The 16,897-nt window shown below is 40.8% G+C and overlaps 1 protein-coding gene across 1 annotated transcript in view; it reads right to left on the minus strand.

The window, feature by feature from the left end:
• The window catches only part of LOC129667446 (uncharacterized), a gene marked incomplete at its 5' end in the record, with an annotated part of 278,923 nt that overhangs the window by 243,431 nt on the left and 18,595 nt on the right, over positions 1 to 16,897 (minus strand). Inside the window, one exon of the mRNA XM_055595096.1 lies at positions 12,295 to 12,458. Within this exon, the coding sequence (XP_055451071.1) occupies positions 12,295 to 12,458 (164 nt within the window). The remainder of the gene's footprint in view (positions 1 to 12,294; positions 12,459 to 16,897) is intronic.

The following is a 16,897-nucleotide window of genomic DNA, read 5'->3' on the forward strand; positions in this document are numbered from 1 at the left end:
GCCCACCATTCCAGGGTCTTCACAAAGGACCTCATTTCTTTGTCCCTCGGGAAATGTTGGTGATACTGGCCAAGAATAGTATGGAACTCTGCTCAGTTCTCAAACTTTTCAAAAATGCTGAAATGCCTTTAATTTTATGAGGCTCTCACTGGTACCAAAGCCGAAGGCATTATAAGGAAAAAAAAAGAATTTTAAATAATATCTCTGACAAATATAGATGCAAATTTCCTCAAAACAATATTAGAGAGTATAACTGAAGAACACATGAAAAGAATATTTTACCAATATCAAGTAGGATTGATTCCTCTGACTCAAGGATGCTTCAATATAAGCAAAGCAATAAATACTATACACCTTGTAAAATCTAGGATACAATTTTATAAGCATCTCAATAGACACCAAATAGCAACCCCAAAAAGTCATCCTTGAAAATCTAATACTCTTTCACAGTAAAAATCTCTCAATATTTCAAATACCATAAAAGTCATATATATGACAGCCTCATGGCTAACATTAGAGACAAGATAAGGAAGGGAACCTGTCCTTGTTACGCTTTTTCTACTTAGTATGGGCAATAATAGCTTGAGCAATTATGCAATACAAAGAAATAGAGACCAGTGGGATGAGTGTTTCTATTTGATGAAGACTTTCTCAGGCGTACAAAATAGTAAACGCTAGCAAAAAAACTCTTTACAAGGATGGTTTATTTTAATGAAATTTCAGGATATAAAATCAACATAAAAAATTCAGTTTCTCCATGCTAATAAAAGAACACCTAATATGTAAATTGGGAAAATGGCATAGAAATAGTTAATGTAAACCTAACCAGTGCTAAAAAAAAATCCTGCATCCTAAACACTAGAAAGTGTAAAATAATTTGAAGTAAACACAAATCAATGAAAGATTAGCCCATGTCGCTGCACTGGAATAATTAACACTGTAAAATTATCCATACAGCACAAAGGAGTCTGTAGATTCATCCAGCCTCAACCAAAATTTCAATGTCATTTCTTACAGAAATAGAACATTTTTATGCTCTTATATAACTTTAGAGAAATTTAAATGACCAAAATAACTTTGAGCACAAAGAACCACTACAGACACCATGCTACTTGGTTTTGAGACATATTGTAGTAGGATCACCTGACTGGCTTTAAAACAAGTGCATTGGCCAAGGGAACGAGATACCAATTCAAGAAGTAACCCTGCATTTATGGTTCATAATGTAACAAAGGTACCAGGCCACACCAGAGAAAAAGGGTGATCAGTGGTGTTCGGAAATGTGGTAACCATACACAGAAGCATGACGCTCAGTCCTGATATTATATTTAAAAGTCAACCCAAAATGAATTAAGATTTAGTGAAAGACATGAAGCTAAAAATTATAGAAGAAAGCATCCTAAGGAAGTACTCTTTATCACTGGTTTTACCAGTGATTTTTTTCTCCATATAACGTTGAAATCATAAACAATAAAGGCAAAACTGATGAATAAAGTTTACACAATGGAATACTACTCAGCAATTAAAAACAAGGAAATCATGAAATTTGCAGGCAAATGATGGGATCTAGAAAAGATCATCCTGAGTGAGGTATCCCAGGAGCAGAAAGATGCACATGGTATATATTCACTTATAAGTGGATATTAAACATATAATATAGGATAATCATATGAAAATCTGTGTAGCCAAAGAAGCTAAGCAAGAATGAGGACCCTGGGTAAGATGCTCAAGCCTCATTCAGAAAGGCAAACAGGATAGACATCAGAAGAGGGCGAAAACAGGGAACAGGACAGGAGCCTACCACAGAGGGACTCTGAAAGACTACCCAGCAGGGTATTAAAGCAGATGCTGAGACTCATAGCCAAACTTTGGGCAGAGTGCATGGAATCTTATAAAAGAAGAGAGAGATAGAAACACCTGAAAGGGTCCGGAGCTCCACAAGGAGGGCACAGGGTTCTTTTCTGAGACTGATACTCCAACCAAGGACCCTGCATGGAGATAACCTAGAACCCCTGCACAGATGTAGCCCATGGCAGCTCAGTCTCCAAATGGGCTCCCCAGTAAGGGGAGCAGAAACTGTCTCTGACATGAACTTAGTGGATGGCTCTTTGATCACCTCCCCCTGAGTGGGGGAGCAGCCTTACCAGGCCACAGAGGAAGATTATGAAAGATAGTCTTGATGAGAACTGATAGGCTAGGATCAGATGGAAGGGGAGTATGTCCTTCACTATCAGTGGACTGGGGAAGGGGCATGGGAGGAGACAAGGGAAGGAGGGCAGGATTGGGAGGGGATGAGGGTGAGGGCTACAACTGGGATACAAAGTGAATTAACTGTAATAAATAAAAATTATATTAAAAATTATAATTTGTTTTCTTGCCCATTTTCCCCAGCTTAGCTGCTAGAAATGTCACTGGATCTTTGACCTTTTCTAACCGTGTCTTATGTTTGTTTTCCTGGGTCTGTGGTAGTTAGTTTTACATGTCAGGGTGACGGGGTTATGGAATGCCTAGGCAGGAGGAAGAACAAACATGTCTAAGAGGGTCTGTGAGGGTGTTTGCAGAAGAGCTTCATGTCTGAATCAGAGCCAAGCAGGAAATCTCTGAACTCACTGGAGTAGCTGATACCATTTTCTCTATTGAGGGAGTGGACACAGCATAAAGGAAGAGAGAGCAATTTCACTCTCTATGGAGCTAATACATCAACATCCATGGTGCTGCCAGCCATCAGAGCTCCTGCTTGGACTTTTTTTTTTTTTTTTTTGAATTTTATTTTTTTCTTATCAGTTACATTTTATTAACTCTGTATCCCAGCCGTGTCCCGATCCCTCATTCCCTCCCAGTCCCTCCCTCCCTCAACTCCACCATGCCCCTTTCCAAGTCCACTGATAGGGGGGACCTCCTCCCCATTCATCTGATCCTGTTTTATCAGATATCTTCAGGACTGGCTGCAAAGCTCTCCTCTGTGGCCTAATAGGACTGCTCCTCCCTTGGGGGGTGGGGAGGCCAAAGAGCCAGTCATTGAGTTCCTGTTAGAAATAGTCCTTGTTCCCCTCACTATGGGAAACCAATTGGTTACTGAGCTACCACAGGCTACATCTGAGCAGAGGTTCTAGGTTATATCCATACATGGTCCTTGGTTGAATGTCAGTCTCAGAAAAGACTCTGTGCCCAGATATATTTGGTCCTTGTGGAGCTCCTATTCTTTCCTCATCAGACTAACTCCCCTTCTTTCTTATGATTCCCTGTACTCTGCCAAAGGTTTGGTCATGAGTCTTTGCTTTGAAAACACTGCTAGTTAGAGTCTTTCAAATGTGCTCAGTAGACTCCTGTCATACGTTCAATGCACATCCCATCTGTCTTTCTAAACAAGGATTGATCATCTTACCCCATGTCCGCTCTCTTGATTAACTTTTTTAGGTGTACAGATTTCATTATGTTTATCATATCTTATAGGTCTATATAAGTGAGTATATACCGTGTTTGTCTTTCTCCTTCTGGGATATTTCACTCAGGATGATCTTTTCTAGATCCCACCATTTGCCTGCAAATTTCATGATTTCCTCCTTTTTGATTGCTGAGTAGTATTCCATTGTGTAAAAATACCACAATTTCTGTACCCATTCCTCCGTTGATGGACGTCTGGGTTGTTTCCAGGTTCTGGCTATTACAAATAAAGCTGCTATAAACATGGTTGAGCAAATATCCCTTTTGTGTACTTGAGCAAACTTTGGGTATATACCTAGCAGTGGTATAGCTGGGTCTTGAGGAAGCGCTATTCCTAATTGTCTTAGAAAGCGCCAGATAGATTTCAAGAGTGGTTGTACCAGTTTACATTCCCACCAGCAGTGGAGGAGGGTTCCCCTTTCTCCACAACCTCTCCAGCATGTGTTGTCCCTTGAGTTTTTCATCTTGGCCATTCTGATGGGTGTAAGGTGATATCTCAGGGTCATTTTGATTTGCATTTCCCTGATGGCTAATGAGGATGAGCATTTCTTTAAGTGTTTCTCTGCCATTCGATATTCCTCTGTCGAGAAGTCTCTGTTTAGCTCTGTTCCCCATTCTTTTAACCTCAAGATACATACCAGTGTCTCCTCCCGACCCCCTTGGTTCTCAAGTTTTTGAACCTGAATTGAGATTGACAACATCAGCCTGCCCGTCCCCAATTCAACCTGCAGATATCTCTGTCTCCATAACTTTGTGAGCAGTTCTCACTAAAACGTCTCCATGTGTGCTTATGTGCATGTGTGAAGTCGTGTATACGCCCATGCCTGTGTGTCCTGTTCTGTTTCTCTGGAGAACCCTAGCACATATTATCAAATGTAACCTGAACTGATGTCATCACTTGTCTCGTAGACTATCTTTGTCTATATTCTATTGCAGAACAACTTAAAGGATAGTAATGACACTCCATTAGCCTTGCACATCAGTTCATTTAAAATACAAAGCGCTGGATGAAAGAAAGGAGGCTTTCTGTGAAGAAGCCGTTTTTAGAATGCTATGTGTTGCCATTAACAATGTATTGGGGTGGATAAAATTACCTAGGTTTACATGCTGCCTCAACAACATATTAGCTCTAAAGCCATTCAAAGTTTCTTGGCCTGTTCATGCCTTTGGTTGCCAGTCTGAAAGATGGAGACCATAAGACTTCTATTAGAATACTCCTGGGGTTGAATTACACAAATTGCTTAGAACTGTGTCAGTATATACATGATTAGTGTGCACTCCTGCTTTATTAAAGGGTCATATTTTATGCCAGATTAAATAACACCCATGAAGTATTAGATCACCTCACAATACTCCACATAATGACATTATAACTGTATTGGGGAAAATTAATATAAAAATAATACCATACAGAAAAAATATGTGACCATTTTGCCTGACTCAACATCTGTGGCATTCACTTGTTTCTTTCTTAAAAAAAACAAAAAAAAAACAAAAAAAAAAAAAGAATTTTCTTGTCCTTTGATGACAGATCTACTAAGGGTTAGCTCCATTTTCTGACAGGCCCCAGGTTTGGCACTGAAGATGAAATTCTGTATTCCTTACTCTTACAGAGTGCATAGAATTCAGCATTAGTATCTCAGTTATGCTCCTGAAGTTTTATTATGTGTTTAATATCAAATATTTCTCTACTGGAAGAGGTAGTTTTCATTTCTGTCATATCTAACACATAGTTGCCATTTGAGGCTCATCAAGCCACTTCTGGTATACACTTGAAAGCAATTTTATAAGGGAATAATAGCATGAACAAAGAGGAGGTAGAATCGTTATGTCATCTGTGAAACAGATGCACTGGGTTTATAGCCATGTCTTTAAAAACCATGTTGAGTGTGACAGACAAGCTTTGTACACTTAAACTGGAGGAAGAGTCCATAAAACACAATGTGCTGCTCTTCAAAAAATGAAACAAACAAAAACCTGAGTCACTGGTGTCTTTGTTTCAGAAAAGTTGATTTGGGACAAAGATCTTTTACCCAAAGTCCTGCTGATTCTTCAAGGTGGTGGCCCCCAATTTTTCAGAATTATTCATTGGAAGAGTATATTTTTTTCTTAGTACATGGGGTTTGGGGGGCATGTTTGTCAAAAGTTGAGTGTCCACAGCTATGTGACTTTATCTCTGGATCTTCTGTTATTTTCCAGTGGTCCACGTGCTGATATAATTCTGCATTTATCACTATGGCTCTTTATTACAGATAGAGGTCAGGTAGTGGGCCTGTGTCTATATTCTTTCTGCCTAAAATTGTTTTGGTTATTCGTGGTCTTTTGTATTTCCATAGGAACTCCGGGCTATTTTCTCTATTTCCATGAAGGAGATCATTGGAATTTTGTTATTACTGCAATGAATTTGTAGATTGCTTTTGATCATATGGCCATTTTCACAATACTAATTCCATCAGTTCAGGGATACTAAAGGTCTTTCAATGGTCCACTGTTTTCTCCAGTTTCTTTTCTCAATATTAAAGGTTTCGTGAAACTGAAAGCTTCTGCACAACAAAGGAAACTAGCTACAGAATAAACAGCCTACAAAATGGGAGAAATCCTTTGCCAGCCATATCAAAGGCAAAGAGTTAATATCTATAACATATAAAGAACTATAAAAAAGAAACACCAAAAAGAGCAAAGTTGTAAATAAGCCACTAATTCAAACAGGCAATTCTCAAAAGAAAAAAACCATAAATGGCTAATTAATATATTCAAAAGTGTTCAACATCTCTGGATATCAGAGAAATACAAATTAAAACTATACTGAGATTCAACCTCACTCCTGTCAGAGTAGCCTTCAAAACACCAAGGAGAAGTACTAGTGAGCAATGAGGAAAGAAGGACTCTTGTCATTAGTATGGCCGATGGAAATCAGAATGTGGGCTTCCAAAGAAGCTGAAAATAAAACTACCATATGACCTCGCTATACTCCTCCTGAGCATGTACCCAGAGGTGTCTTCATCCTATCACAGAGAGTCTTGCACATCACACTTATCACTGCGGATTTCACAATAAAGAGAAAATTGAATCAGCATAGACATCCATCAGCAGAGGAATGGACAATTCAATTGCAAGAAAAAAGAAATTATGAAAATTTCAGGAAAAAGAGATGGAACTGGGAAACATTACTTTAAATGAAGTAAAGCCAGGGTCGGAAAGACAAATATAGCATGTTCTTTCTCACATACAAACCCTAACCTTTAGCCTTCGTATATGCATATCCAGGAGGGAGGAAGCATGGAGCCAGAAAACCAGAGAGGGGCATATGTGACTTCAAATATAAAGCTGTGAAGGGGGCTAAAGGGGAAGACAATGGAGCAAAGTGGAAATGGGGAGTGAAGAGGACAAAGGAGTCCACTGGGCAAGGGAGATGGAGAAACGGTAATAATTGGGGTGGAAGATCAACTGAAATGAAATATGTATCAACACCACATATGGAAACATGACATTACCTGTTGCTTGCTGTCCACGCACTGAGAGCAAAGTCTATTGCTGAAGACAATACACAACTCACTGAACTTGGACAAGTCAAGCTGATGCCTACTTAGATGTTTTACCTATACTGGCTAGTATCCATGGTACTGGAAGGTACTCTACATGCTATCAGAGGAGAAAAATAAACACCAACCCAGTTACAAACTGTTCAGGCTACAATGGTGACCTTCCCACCAGATATGCTAAGGCTAGTGCAACAATGGCACAAAAGTTGTGGGAGTAACCAACCACTTTGTGATTGGATTTAAGGTCTAGTCCATGAGATTTAACTCATGCCCAACACTGCTCAGTGGCCAAGAACCTGAGACTAGCTAAGCCATGGATCTAGGGGAAAATCAAATACATGGTTCTGCTAAAAGAACACAGTAAAGACCTTGGAATACTCAGTCCTAAGTGGGATGTGTCCACCAAATACTTTCCCTCAGGGTTCAAGCAACTCTGGAGGAGAGGAAGCAGAAAGAGTGTCAGAGCCAGAAGGGATGAAGAACACCAAGGAAACAAGGCCTTCTAAACACAGCAGGACTGGTGCACATACAAACTCAGAGAATGTAGCGGCATGCACGGGGCCTGCACAGATTTAAGCCAGATAGGGTCCCAGTGCTGAAAGAATAAGTGGGAACAAGCCCCATTCCTAAGCTAGAAGCTGCTTTCAATTGATAGTGGCTCACAAAGGAAAAAAGTTCTTTCCAAGGGAGTTTCACTGTGTATAAAACCCACACTCAAGGGCAGGCCCCATTCCCAGCAGCAGATCATCAACACAAAATAAACTCAGTGATATTTTTGGAGGTTTTCCTTGTTTTGTCTTACATTGGTTTATCTGAACCTTTTTTTCTTTGTTCTCTCTCTCTCTCTCTCTCTCACTCTGTCTCTCTGTCTGTCTGTCTCTGTGTGTGTGTGTGTGTGTGTGTGTTTGACTCTACAGGTCTTGTGCTTATATACTATGGTTTCTGATTTTGTGCATGGATTTCTGTGTGAGCACCTCTGCATTTGTATGTATTTCTCGTGCTTTTTCTTTGACTTTCTTTTCCTGTTTGTTTGTTTTGTTCTACTTGGGTTTGCTTGTTTTATCTCGGGTTTATTTATATTTTTCATTTTTTCTGTTGTTTTTATAGATGCCTGTTTGGTTTCTTCTGAGAGAGAGCAAGAAAGGGTTGGATTTGGATGGGTGGGGAGGTGAGAGGATCTGAGAGGAGTCGAGGGAGGGTTAAGCATAATCAGTACATAATGTGTGAAAAATATTTTTCTACTTATTTTTTTCAAAAAGAAAGTTGGCATTTTGTAAGCTCATAAAATTAAAATTAAAATTAAAAAAATTTAAAGTAAATCTAGTTGTCAGTAGACAGTGTTTTTCCTTGAAAGAAAGTTTCTCTAGAACGTATTTAATTCCAGCTTGTACATTGTTCCTACCATTACCCTAAATGTTGTATCTTATTTTGAAAACAAAAACAAAACTTTAAAAATGCCATAATTCCCTCATGTGCACGCACATGCTTGCACGAGAGCGAGCGAGAGCGCGCGCGCGTGCACACACACACACACACACAGACATACACACACACATTCGCCCTTAAAGCATGGCTTCCTAATTTAATTAGCCAAATGTCTGGGTTGTTTACAGCTACAGTTCTGAAGAAGCCCTGTTCTCTGCAGCCTGTCAGTAGCAGGTATCCAGGGCATGGTAAATATTAAGAATGTCCCAGAAAACATCTTCCTAGTAGCCAAAATGTAAAGTGAAATTATTTTCTTCCAAATTCAATATTTATTTGAAAAACCACATAGTACTGATTTCCTGGATTTTCTGTGCAACTTAATTTGGAAAAACTCTACACTTAGCTGAGTTTTATTCTTTACCAGGTAATTCTCAGACACAAGCTGCCTCAGAAAGCTTTCTAAGAGCTCTCTCTCTCTTTCTCTCTCTCCTCCCCCACAAGGGAGGATGTTAATTCCAGACACTTGGACATTATGAGCTGATTATTTAGCCCTATGTCGTTCTAAAGGCTGAAGACCACATATAAACAGCAGAAACAAAGATGAAATCCAATTACAAACTTCCTCATTAAACGGTTCATCCTGCCATGTCCATGGAATTACTGCTACAAGGATCCTGAGAACAGTACATAGACTGGCCTCATACCAGGGACTGGAGTCTTCTGTCCTGTGTCCTGCCATTTAATCAGAACCTGCTCTGTGAGGTTCTTTAGAACTGGCATTCCTCATATACCAAGCTATCAAGTCCTCAAGTTCTAGATGCAGTTACTGAGACCAGCAACATTACATGATTCATCTACAAACCAACACGCTGTAAGTTGCCTGGCTATGTCTCTACAAGAATTCTGACTGCAAAGTTGACATCTTTGCCAAGATGACAGTCCAGCCATATTTTTATAACAGCACTATTTCCTTCTCAGTTATTTAATCAATCACCTAACACCACCTTTCATGTAAGTTTTCTAATTTTTGAGGCAGGAGTTTCATGTGGCCCATGGTTACCTCAGACATACCTATACAACCTGTGGTCCTCCTCTGTCTACGTCCCAAGTACTGGAATTTCAGCCTGTGCCAACACACCTAACTCTTTCACATAATTTAAGGCACATAGATTAGGAGAGAATCATCAGTTTCACTGGTAGAAACTTATGGGCTCAGAAAACAGCCACATCTATGACACATTCCAATGTTCACGAATGTGTTTATGACTTCCTGCTGCAGGCAGGCAGTTTTTATTACCCTCCCCATATGCTGGCACATTGTTTAAAAGCCTTGCAACAAGCTGCCAAGTGGCAACATTCTGATCCTCAGTTTACCTCTCACAGTTTGTAGATATAGATGGTATCGTGAAGGATCAGGATTGCCATCTTAAGAGCTCGGACTGCCCTGGTTCACCTGCACTGGTACTACAAGCTACAAAGATAAAAAATGAAATGTTGAACTTTTGAGCTAATATAATGTGCACCTGAAAAAAAAATGTAAAAGGAAGCTCAGATACAAAGCTCATTTTTTATGTCCACTTTCATCTCAATGTCCCATTACCAGGGGTTCTCAGCCTTCCTAATGCTGTGACTCCTTAGTACAGTTCCTCATGTTGCGGTGTCCCCCAACCATAAATTATGCCATTGCTATTTCAGAACTGTAACTTTGCTGCTGTTAAGAATCATAATGAAAATATCTCATATGCAGTTGGTCTTAGGTGACCCCTGTGAAAGGGTAGTTTTGACCCCTAAAGGGTTCACATATCCACAGGTTGAAAACTGTTGCTTTAGACCTTAACTCATAAAGACCTAAGTCTCTGTTACACATCACTGAAGAGGCAAAGCTTACCTCATGGATCTGCAGATTAGAATACGGGTTATATTGTTGCTGCCTTTAAAGATTGTCTTGGTTCAGTCACTAAAGTATCTGCTGTGCACAGGGACCTGTGTTCAATTCTCTAGAACTTAGGTAAAAATCTAAACATGGCTGTGCATGTCTGCAACAAGCAAATCCCTTGAAGCTCATTGGCTAGCCAGACTGATGAGCCTCAGGTTCAGTGAGAGACCTTATCTCAAAAAAATAAAGGTGGAGAGGAACTGAAGAAAGACCTCAGGCACCCGAGCTCATCCGTGCACACACCATGCACACACAGTGACAACACAGGCACACATGTGCACTTATAATCACAAACTCAGTGGTTTTAAATGACGGAAATTTATCATCTCACCATTTTGGCAGCCAGAGGTCTAAAATCAAGGGATTATAAGGATAGGTTCCTTCTTGAGACTCCAGGAGAAAATTTGTCCCACGTCTCTTAACTTCTGAATACTCATGGCCATTCTAAGCCCTCTGTCTTAGTTAGGGTTTTATTGCTTTAAAGAGACACCATGACACCATGACGTTGGCAACTCTTATAAAGGAAAACATTAAATTGTGGCTGGCTTACAGTTTCAAAGGTTTAGTCCATTATCATCATGATGAGAAGCACTGTGGTGCACAGGTAGACACAGTGCTGGGGACGGAGCTGAGAGTTCTCCATCCAGATCTTTAGGCAGCAGGAAGTGACTACCACTGAGCCTGGGCTTGAGTCTCTGAGACCACTCCCCAGTGATGCACTTCCTCCAGCAAGGCCACACCTACTCCAGCAAGACCGCGCCTCCTCATAGTGCCACTCCCTATGGAACAAGCACTCAAACACATCCCTGTTCCTATTCAAACTACCACATCTTCCTTTGCTGATAAATATATCACTCCAGTTTTTGCTTCCTTCACATAGCTTTTCTCTCTGTGTGTCTATATATGAAGTCATTTCTCTTTTTCTTAAAAGGTACCAGTCATGGGTTAAGGATCAACCCCAAATCCTGTATGTCTGCTCTGAATTAGATCACATATGCAGGTACTGGAGGGCAGGATTTGACTATACTCTTAGAGGACCCAATTCAAGCCACTGCTGGACTCTGAGGAGGATCTGGATGTACTTGTTAATTCAGGTCACTGACATGAGAACGCTCAAAATAGACATGCCCTTAATGAACCCAGCATGCTCAGCTCTAAATGGCACAGAGGAATAAATTAGGCACCATTATGGAATCACCACACTCCTGATTAGAGAATGCCACCTGCCCACTCCAATTATGCTATGTGCTTGACTTTTGAAGTCAATGCTATTTCGGCTCAGGAACTATTGTTATACAAAACATCATTGAGAAAAATACATCTTAACCTGATGAAATTTTTGAGTCATCATACATTACACACACACACACACACACACACACACACACACACACACACACACCCTGGAGTAGCACCTGTGGGACTCTTGTGTCTTTATTTGAGATTGATAAGGAAACTGAATAGAAGCAACACATTTCTTTTCCAAAGCCCACTGTGTGACATCACTCCACATCTCTAACAGGTGTCTCTGAAGTCACAGCAATCAGAATGTTCAGTTTAAGTCCTTACCCGGTGATCTCACAGATATTAGAACATTCAAGTCTTAATGCTGTGCTATGCAAAACAAATCCAAGAGGTTCTTCATCACATTCAAAGAAGTTAACTGTGGCTGATCTTCTAAGTGACCACTGCTACACAAACTCAAACCAGATGAAGTACAACTACATTTTGCAAAGGCCAGAGCAGCACTGGTGATCGGTATACCTTCTGCCTGGTAAAAATGTGTGTGGAAAGAGACTAGCAAAGTCTCAGTCACAAAAACCACACAAATCAAATGTTCTAATGAGGTAAGCCGAGACGCAACGTCAGTAGACGCTGTAGGGCTGACATTTTAGCTTGCCGTGTTAAAGCAGCCATCAAAAGGTCTGGAATGTTTTCATTGCTGACCTGTTCTGATGGAGAGCCTGACAGCAGAACGCTACCTCGCTGAGCATGCCCCTCAGATGCCTCAGGGTGCACAAGCGTAGCTTCCTCGGCCTCTTTGTGGGTGTCCGGGCTCTTCCTGGACCAGCTGAGTGATTCCTGACCAGGCTTCTCCTTCTTCCTTCTATCTGTTGAACACAAGATGACATGGAATCTCCTTCACCTTCATTGTTTTAACACTACTGGGTTCAGAAAACTGCAACTTCATTTCTTTCTCATATGGAGTAAGAGGGTTTTATTATCTACAATTCAATAACTTTCTTTTACATACTATTCTGTGAAAGTGGAAGTTTTTCAGTTTAAACATTAAACGGCCACCCCCATTGTTCTTCCTGTGATGCTTCAAAGTGGCAAAGTATGTTGTGTCCAGGGCTGTAGATTGCTATGTTCTGTCGCATGTTCACCTTAAGTTTGGACTGAAGTGAATATAATGTACTGTATAGCTATAACCTTTTCAAAGGAAAACTCAGACTCAGTGAGCGATATTTAGATGTTCAGACAGATTTTGGACATTAAAAATCTGACAGAGGTTAAAATGTCACCTAGATGGGTCTCTTTTCCCTAGTTACAGAAGTAGGAAAACACACGTGTAGTCCATGTGTCAATCACAGAGTCCTTCTCCTAAGAACAAACTATGTGAAATTTTTATTACATTGTTTTTATTTTGGCTCTTTTTGGTTCAGTCCCTTGCTCATGAGTGGGACAGTTCTGAGGTAACTTATCTTAGATTCCAGGACCGTCATTTTCCATGCTATTCTAGACCTCCCTTTTCTGTCTGTAGATGAGATTCTTTGTAGGCCAGTGTTAGGAGAACAATGCAGGGCAGATGATGACAGAGGTCTTGGAATGCAAAGGCTGCTGGGGTAGCTGGAATGTTTGAGAGTGACATACAAAGACCCATGAAGTTAGCAGCTCCTGGTCCTTGGACACTCCAGGTGGCTTGTTCAAGTATCAAGTGACCTACAAATTATCCTTCCTTGCCATGAGCCAGCACAGACCACATTCGAGGCAGGGGAGAGACAGTCTCCTTTGTAGGTTGCATGTTACAAAAGCATGCCTTCAGACCAGTGTTGCTGGATGCTTTATAACTCTTAGTGGGACAGTAACAAAACGTATAAAGCTTATATATGGCTCATAAAAGAATCTTATTTGGAAGTTAACAGCGAGCTGCACGCAATGCAGATATGAGGAATTTCATGCCAATGCACTCAGTTCCCCCACTGAGATGACTGTAGAATCTTTATCTTCAGAAGGCACAAAGAACGGCACAGCCTTGGTAACAGCAAACTCTACATCCAAACCCCAACACTGTCTTGTAGCAGCTCTGCACATTTGGGTAGCAGTTTCTTACATAAAATTCAGCAATTCAATGCCCTTGGCCATGAAGTAGGAACACTGTGAGGGGTAACAGGGTAATGAAACTTTCTGCTAGGATTACAGGGGACACTCAGCAAAGGACTCCTCATTTCTGGTTGTTTGGCTTGGTAAGTGCTTAGTAGCTTTCTGAGATGCAGCGCGGGTGCGAAGGGGAAAGAGTGTGTGGACTTTCTTCACTCTTTATTTTCATAAAGGTTTATTTCATGTCAGCAAATAGACATTGAACATCACCTGTGAGTCAAGTACTGTGCCTGATTCTAGGAGCCTCTAAGAGCTAACGCAAAAGAAATCCATGAAATAAATTATTTGCAACCAATATGCATCTAATAACTTAGATAATGACAAGAAAAATAAGGAAGTGAGAATAGAGGCCAAAGTTTGACATTAGGCATGTCAAATCTCCAGATTTCAGCACCTTATAAGGTGTCATTATAACTGAATGATTAAATGCAGCCTGTGCTGCTGCATTTTATGTGCCAGCTTGACTCTGGTATGTACTTCCTTAGTCAAACCAGTTTCTGCAAAGCTACTGTTTTTCTTGAATATTTCACAGTCCACTTTGATGAAAGAGTAACATTTAAACTCTAAGGAGGCCAAATGACTCATCAAAATATGGGTGGACCAAGTCAGGGAAAGCCTTAACGGAACAGGCTAAGTTTTCTCAGAGAAGTATTCTCCATAACACTCAACATAGAAATGTTCTTCAAATTCCAGCCTGCTGCTCTGAAAAGGTAGAACTTGGCAGCAACGTCAATAATTCCTACCTGAATTTCATCTCACCAATGTTTACAGCCTATCAGCTCACAGAACAGATAGGTGTAATCTTTGGTCCCCCACACCAGCATGCATGCACATACAATATAATATATATACATATGCAGTCAGTTCATGCTTACATATTGCTCATTGACTCTTAGAGCAAATAAAAATCACATAAGTTGAAGTAAAGATGCTAAAGATGCACCAAATACACAAGACACAGAAGTGTCTTCCTAACTGATGCCTTATAGGCCATAGAATTTAGGATTAGGATTGTCATGTTTTTGACATACGGATGCCAGGTCAATCACTTACGTTGAGCAAAGTAAACTGGCTAAGAAAAGAGATAATGTGACCCCTGATTCCAGAAGGGGCAGAAACAGTATAGCAAACTGATCCTGTAACCATCAAACTTGTGCTACTATACTCTAGAATCACCTAGGAACAATCCTGGGCATTGTCTACGACAGATTTCTCTAGATTGGTCTATCACTTGAGGCAGCAATGTTCCATTGGCTTAGAACCTCAGACTGAATGAAAGGAGGAAGGGATCTGAGCAACTCATTCATCTTCTTCAGCTTCCAGACTGCAGTGCAAGAGGAGCAGCTGCCTCGAGCCATGCTGTCTTCCTCGTCCTGGTGACCGGGACCCTCAAACTATGAGCACAACAAACACCTTCTTAGCTGCTTCTGCCAGCTTATCTGTCATAGCTACGAGCAAAGTGACTCATGCAGCAGCAACAGCATAGCCTGTCTGCCCTAAGTTACAGACTCCTGGTCAACCACAGCGGCTGGGCAATGTTAGCCAACAGTGAAAAAAGGTGATTCACATTGAACATCCCCAGCCTGAACGTGTGAACTCCTAAATGTTCTAAAATCCAAAACTGTCAGGTGTTGACACAGTGCTACGAGGTCCGTTCACTTGCCTCACCAGTGGTCACTGAGGTATACTCTAACCTCTCAGGTGTAATTGGGAAAATAACAGGTTGAGATTTTATAGTTCAGCCTGAATGTCTTGTTTCTGTTTTTGTTTTATGTAAGGTATTTCATTGTGATGGTTTCAATCGGATGAGTTGTTGTGCGTCCTTCTAGCTCAGCACGTTGGCTCTTGAAGGATGGGAGAAAAAAAAATGCCTCTAATTAAACTGTATCTTTTGATGGCACCAGTGATTTCTGCATCATAAAAGATAAATTTTGCTTCCCTGAGAACTATTTGTCAAACAGCCTTCTCTGTATTTGAGCCCTGTGATGGGTAAGAGTTTTGCCCAGGCTTCTGTGGAGCCATACACACTTGATTTCTGGTGCACAGTAGTAGTATGTGCCTTCCGGGTTGAGCCTGACTCTAAGGAATGGTTGTGACTGTCCTTTTATCCCCACATTACCCCTCATAAACTCTACAGTGCTTTGTAAACCATCTTCTCAGTGGTAAGGACCTAGGAAACAATTTTGCACTTATATTTATATAACCACAACCGGATCCAAAATTATAAAAAATGGGTGGAATTGAGAATCGTTTTGATGAACAAAAATAAGCTGGAAGACAAATAGCACATGCTTTCTTATGATGAATCTATAGATCTGTGTCTGGTGAAGGGAAGGTGATGACTTCCTTTCTGTTGCTGTGATAAAACACTGACCAAAAACATCTTCAGAAGGAAAGGGTTTATTTTGCTTGCATTTCTACATCAGGGACCATCTTTGAGGAAAATCAAAACAGGAACCGAAAACACAAACTGAAGCGGAAGCCACAGAAGAAAGCCGCTTACTGGTCTCTCCTGTGGCTTGCTTGCCCAACCTGCTTCCTTACCCCAACAAGTACCTCCCTGTCCAGCGATGGCATAGCCTACAGTGGACTGGACCCTTCCAGTCATTAATCAACAAATTTCTCCATAGACATGCCCACAGGCCAATCTGATAGAGGCGAATCCTCAACTGATATTTCATCTCCAGGTGAATCTAGACTATGTCAAGCTGACAAAAAAAATGACACAGTGTGTGTGTGTGTGTGTGTGTGAGAGAGAGAGAGAGAGAGAGAGAGAGAGAGAGAGAGAGAGAGAATATAAAAGACAAAGTTCTAAAGGGGAAAACAGAAAAGTAAAAAGAAAGACAAAATAGCGTATTTTTTCACACAATTTGGGGATAGGAAGGGATGAGCAAGAATTGAGAAGGAGGAATGGTGAAATGAAAATAAAATAAAATTCCATTATGTGTTATATGAGGAAACCAATCTTGAGAAACAAGAACAGGTTGTTGTCATAGGTCTGTGCTGGCATGACTGCAAGCTCAGCGGTCATTTCCTGCACTGGCTGCAAGCACCTGAACAGAACAGACAGCGGGGACTCAAGTGCAGGGCTGGCCATGCTTGGCTGAGTAACGCTCCTTCTTAACTCCAAGAGCAAAGAGGCATTCACAAAGTCCTGCTGTCCCTGGGA

The sequence above is a fragment of the Psammomys obesus genome, unplaced genomic scaffold (assembly GCF_907164565.1).
Source record: "Psammomys obesus unplaced genomic scaffold, mPsaObe1.curated_primary_1811, whole genome shotgun sequence".
NCBI lineage: Eukaryota > Metazoa > Chordata > Mammalia > Rodentia > Muridae > Psammomys > Psammomys obesus.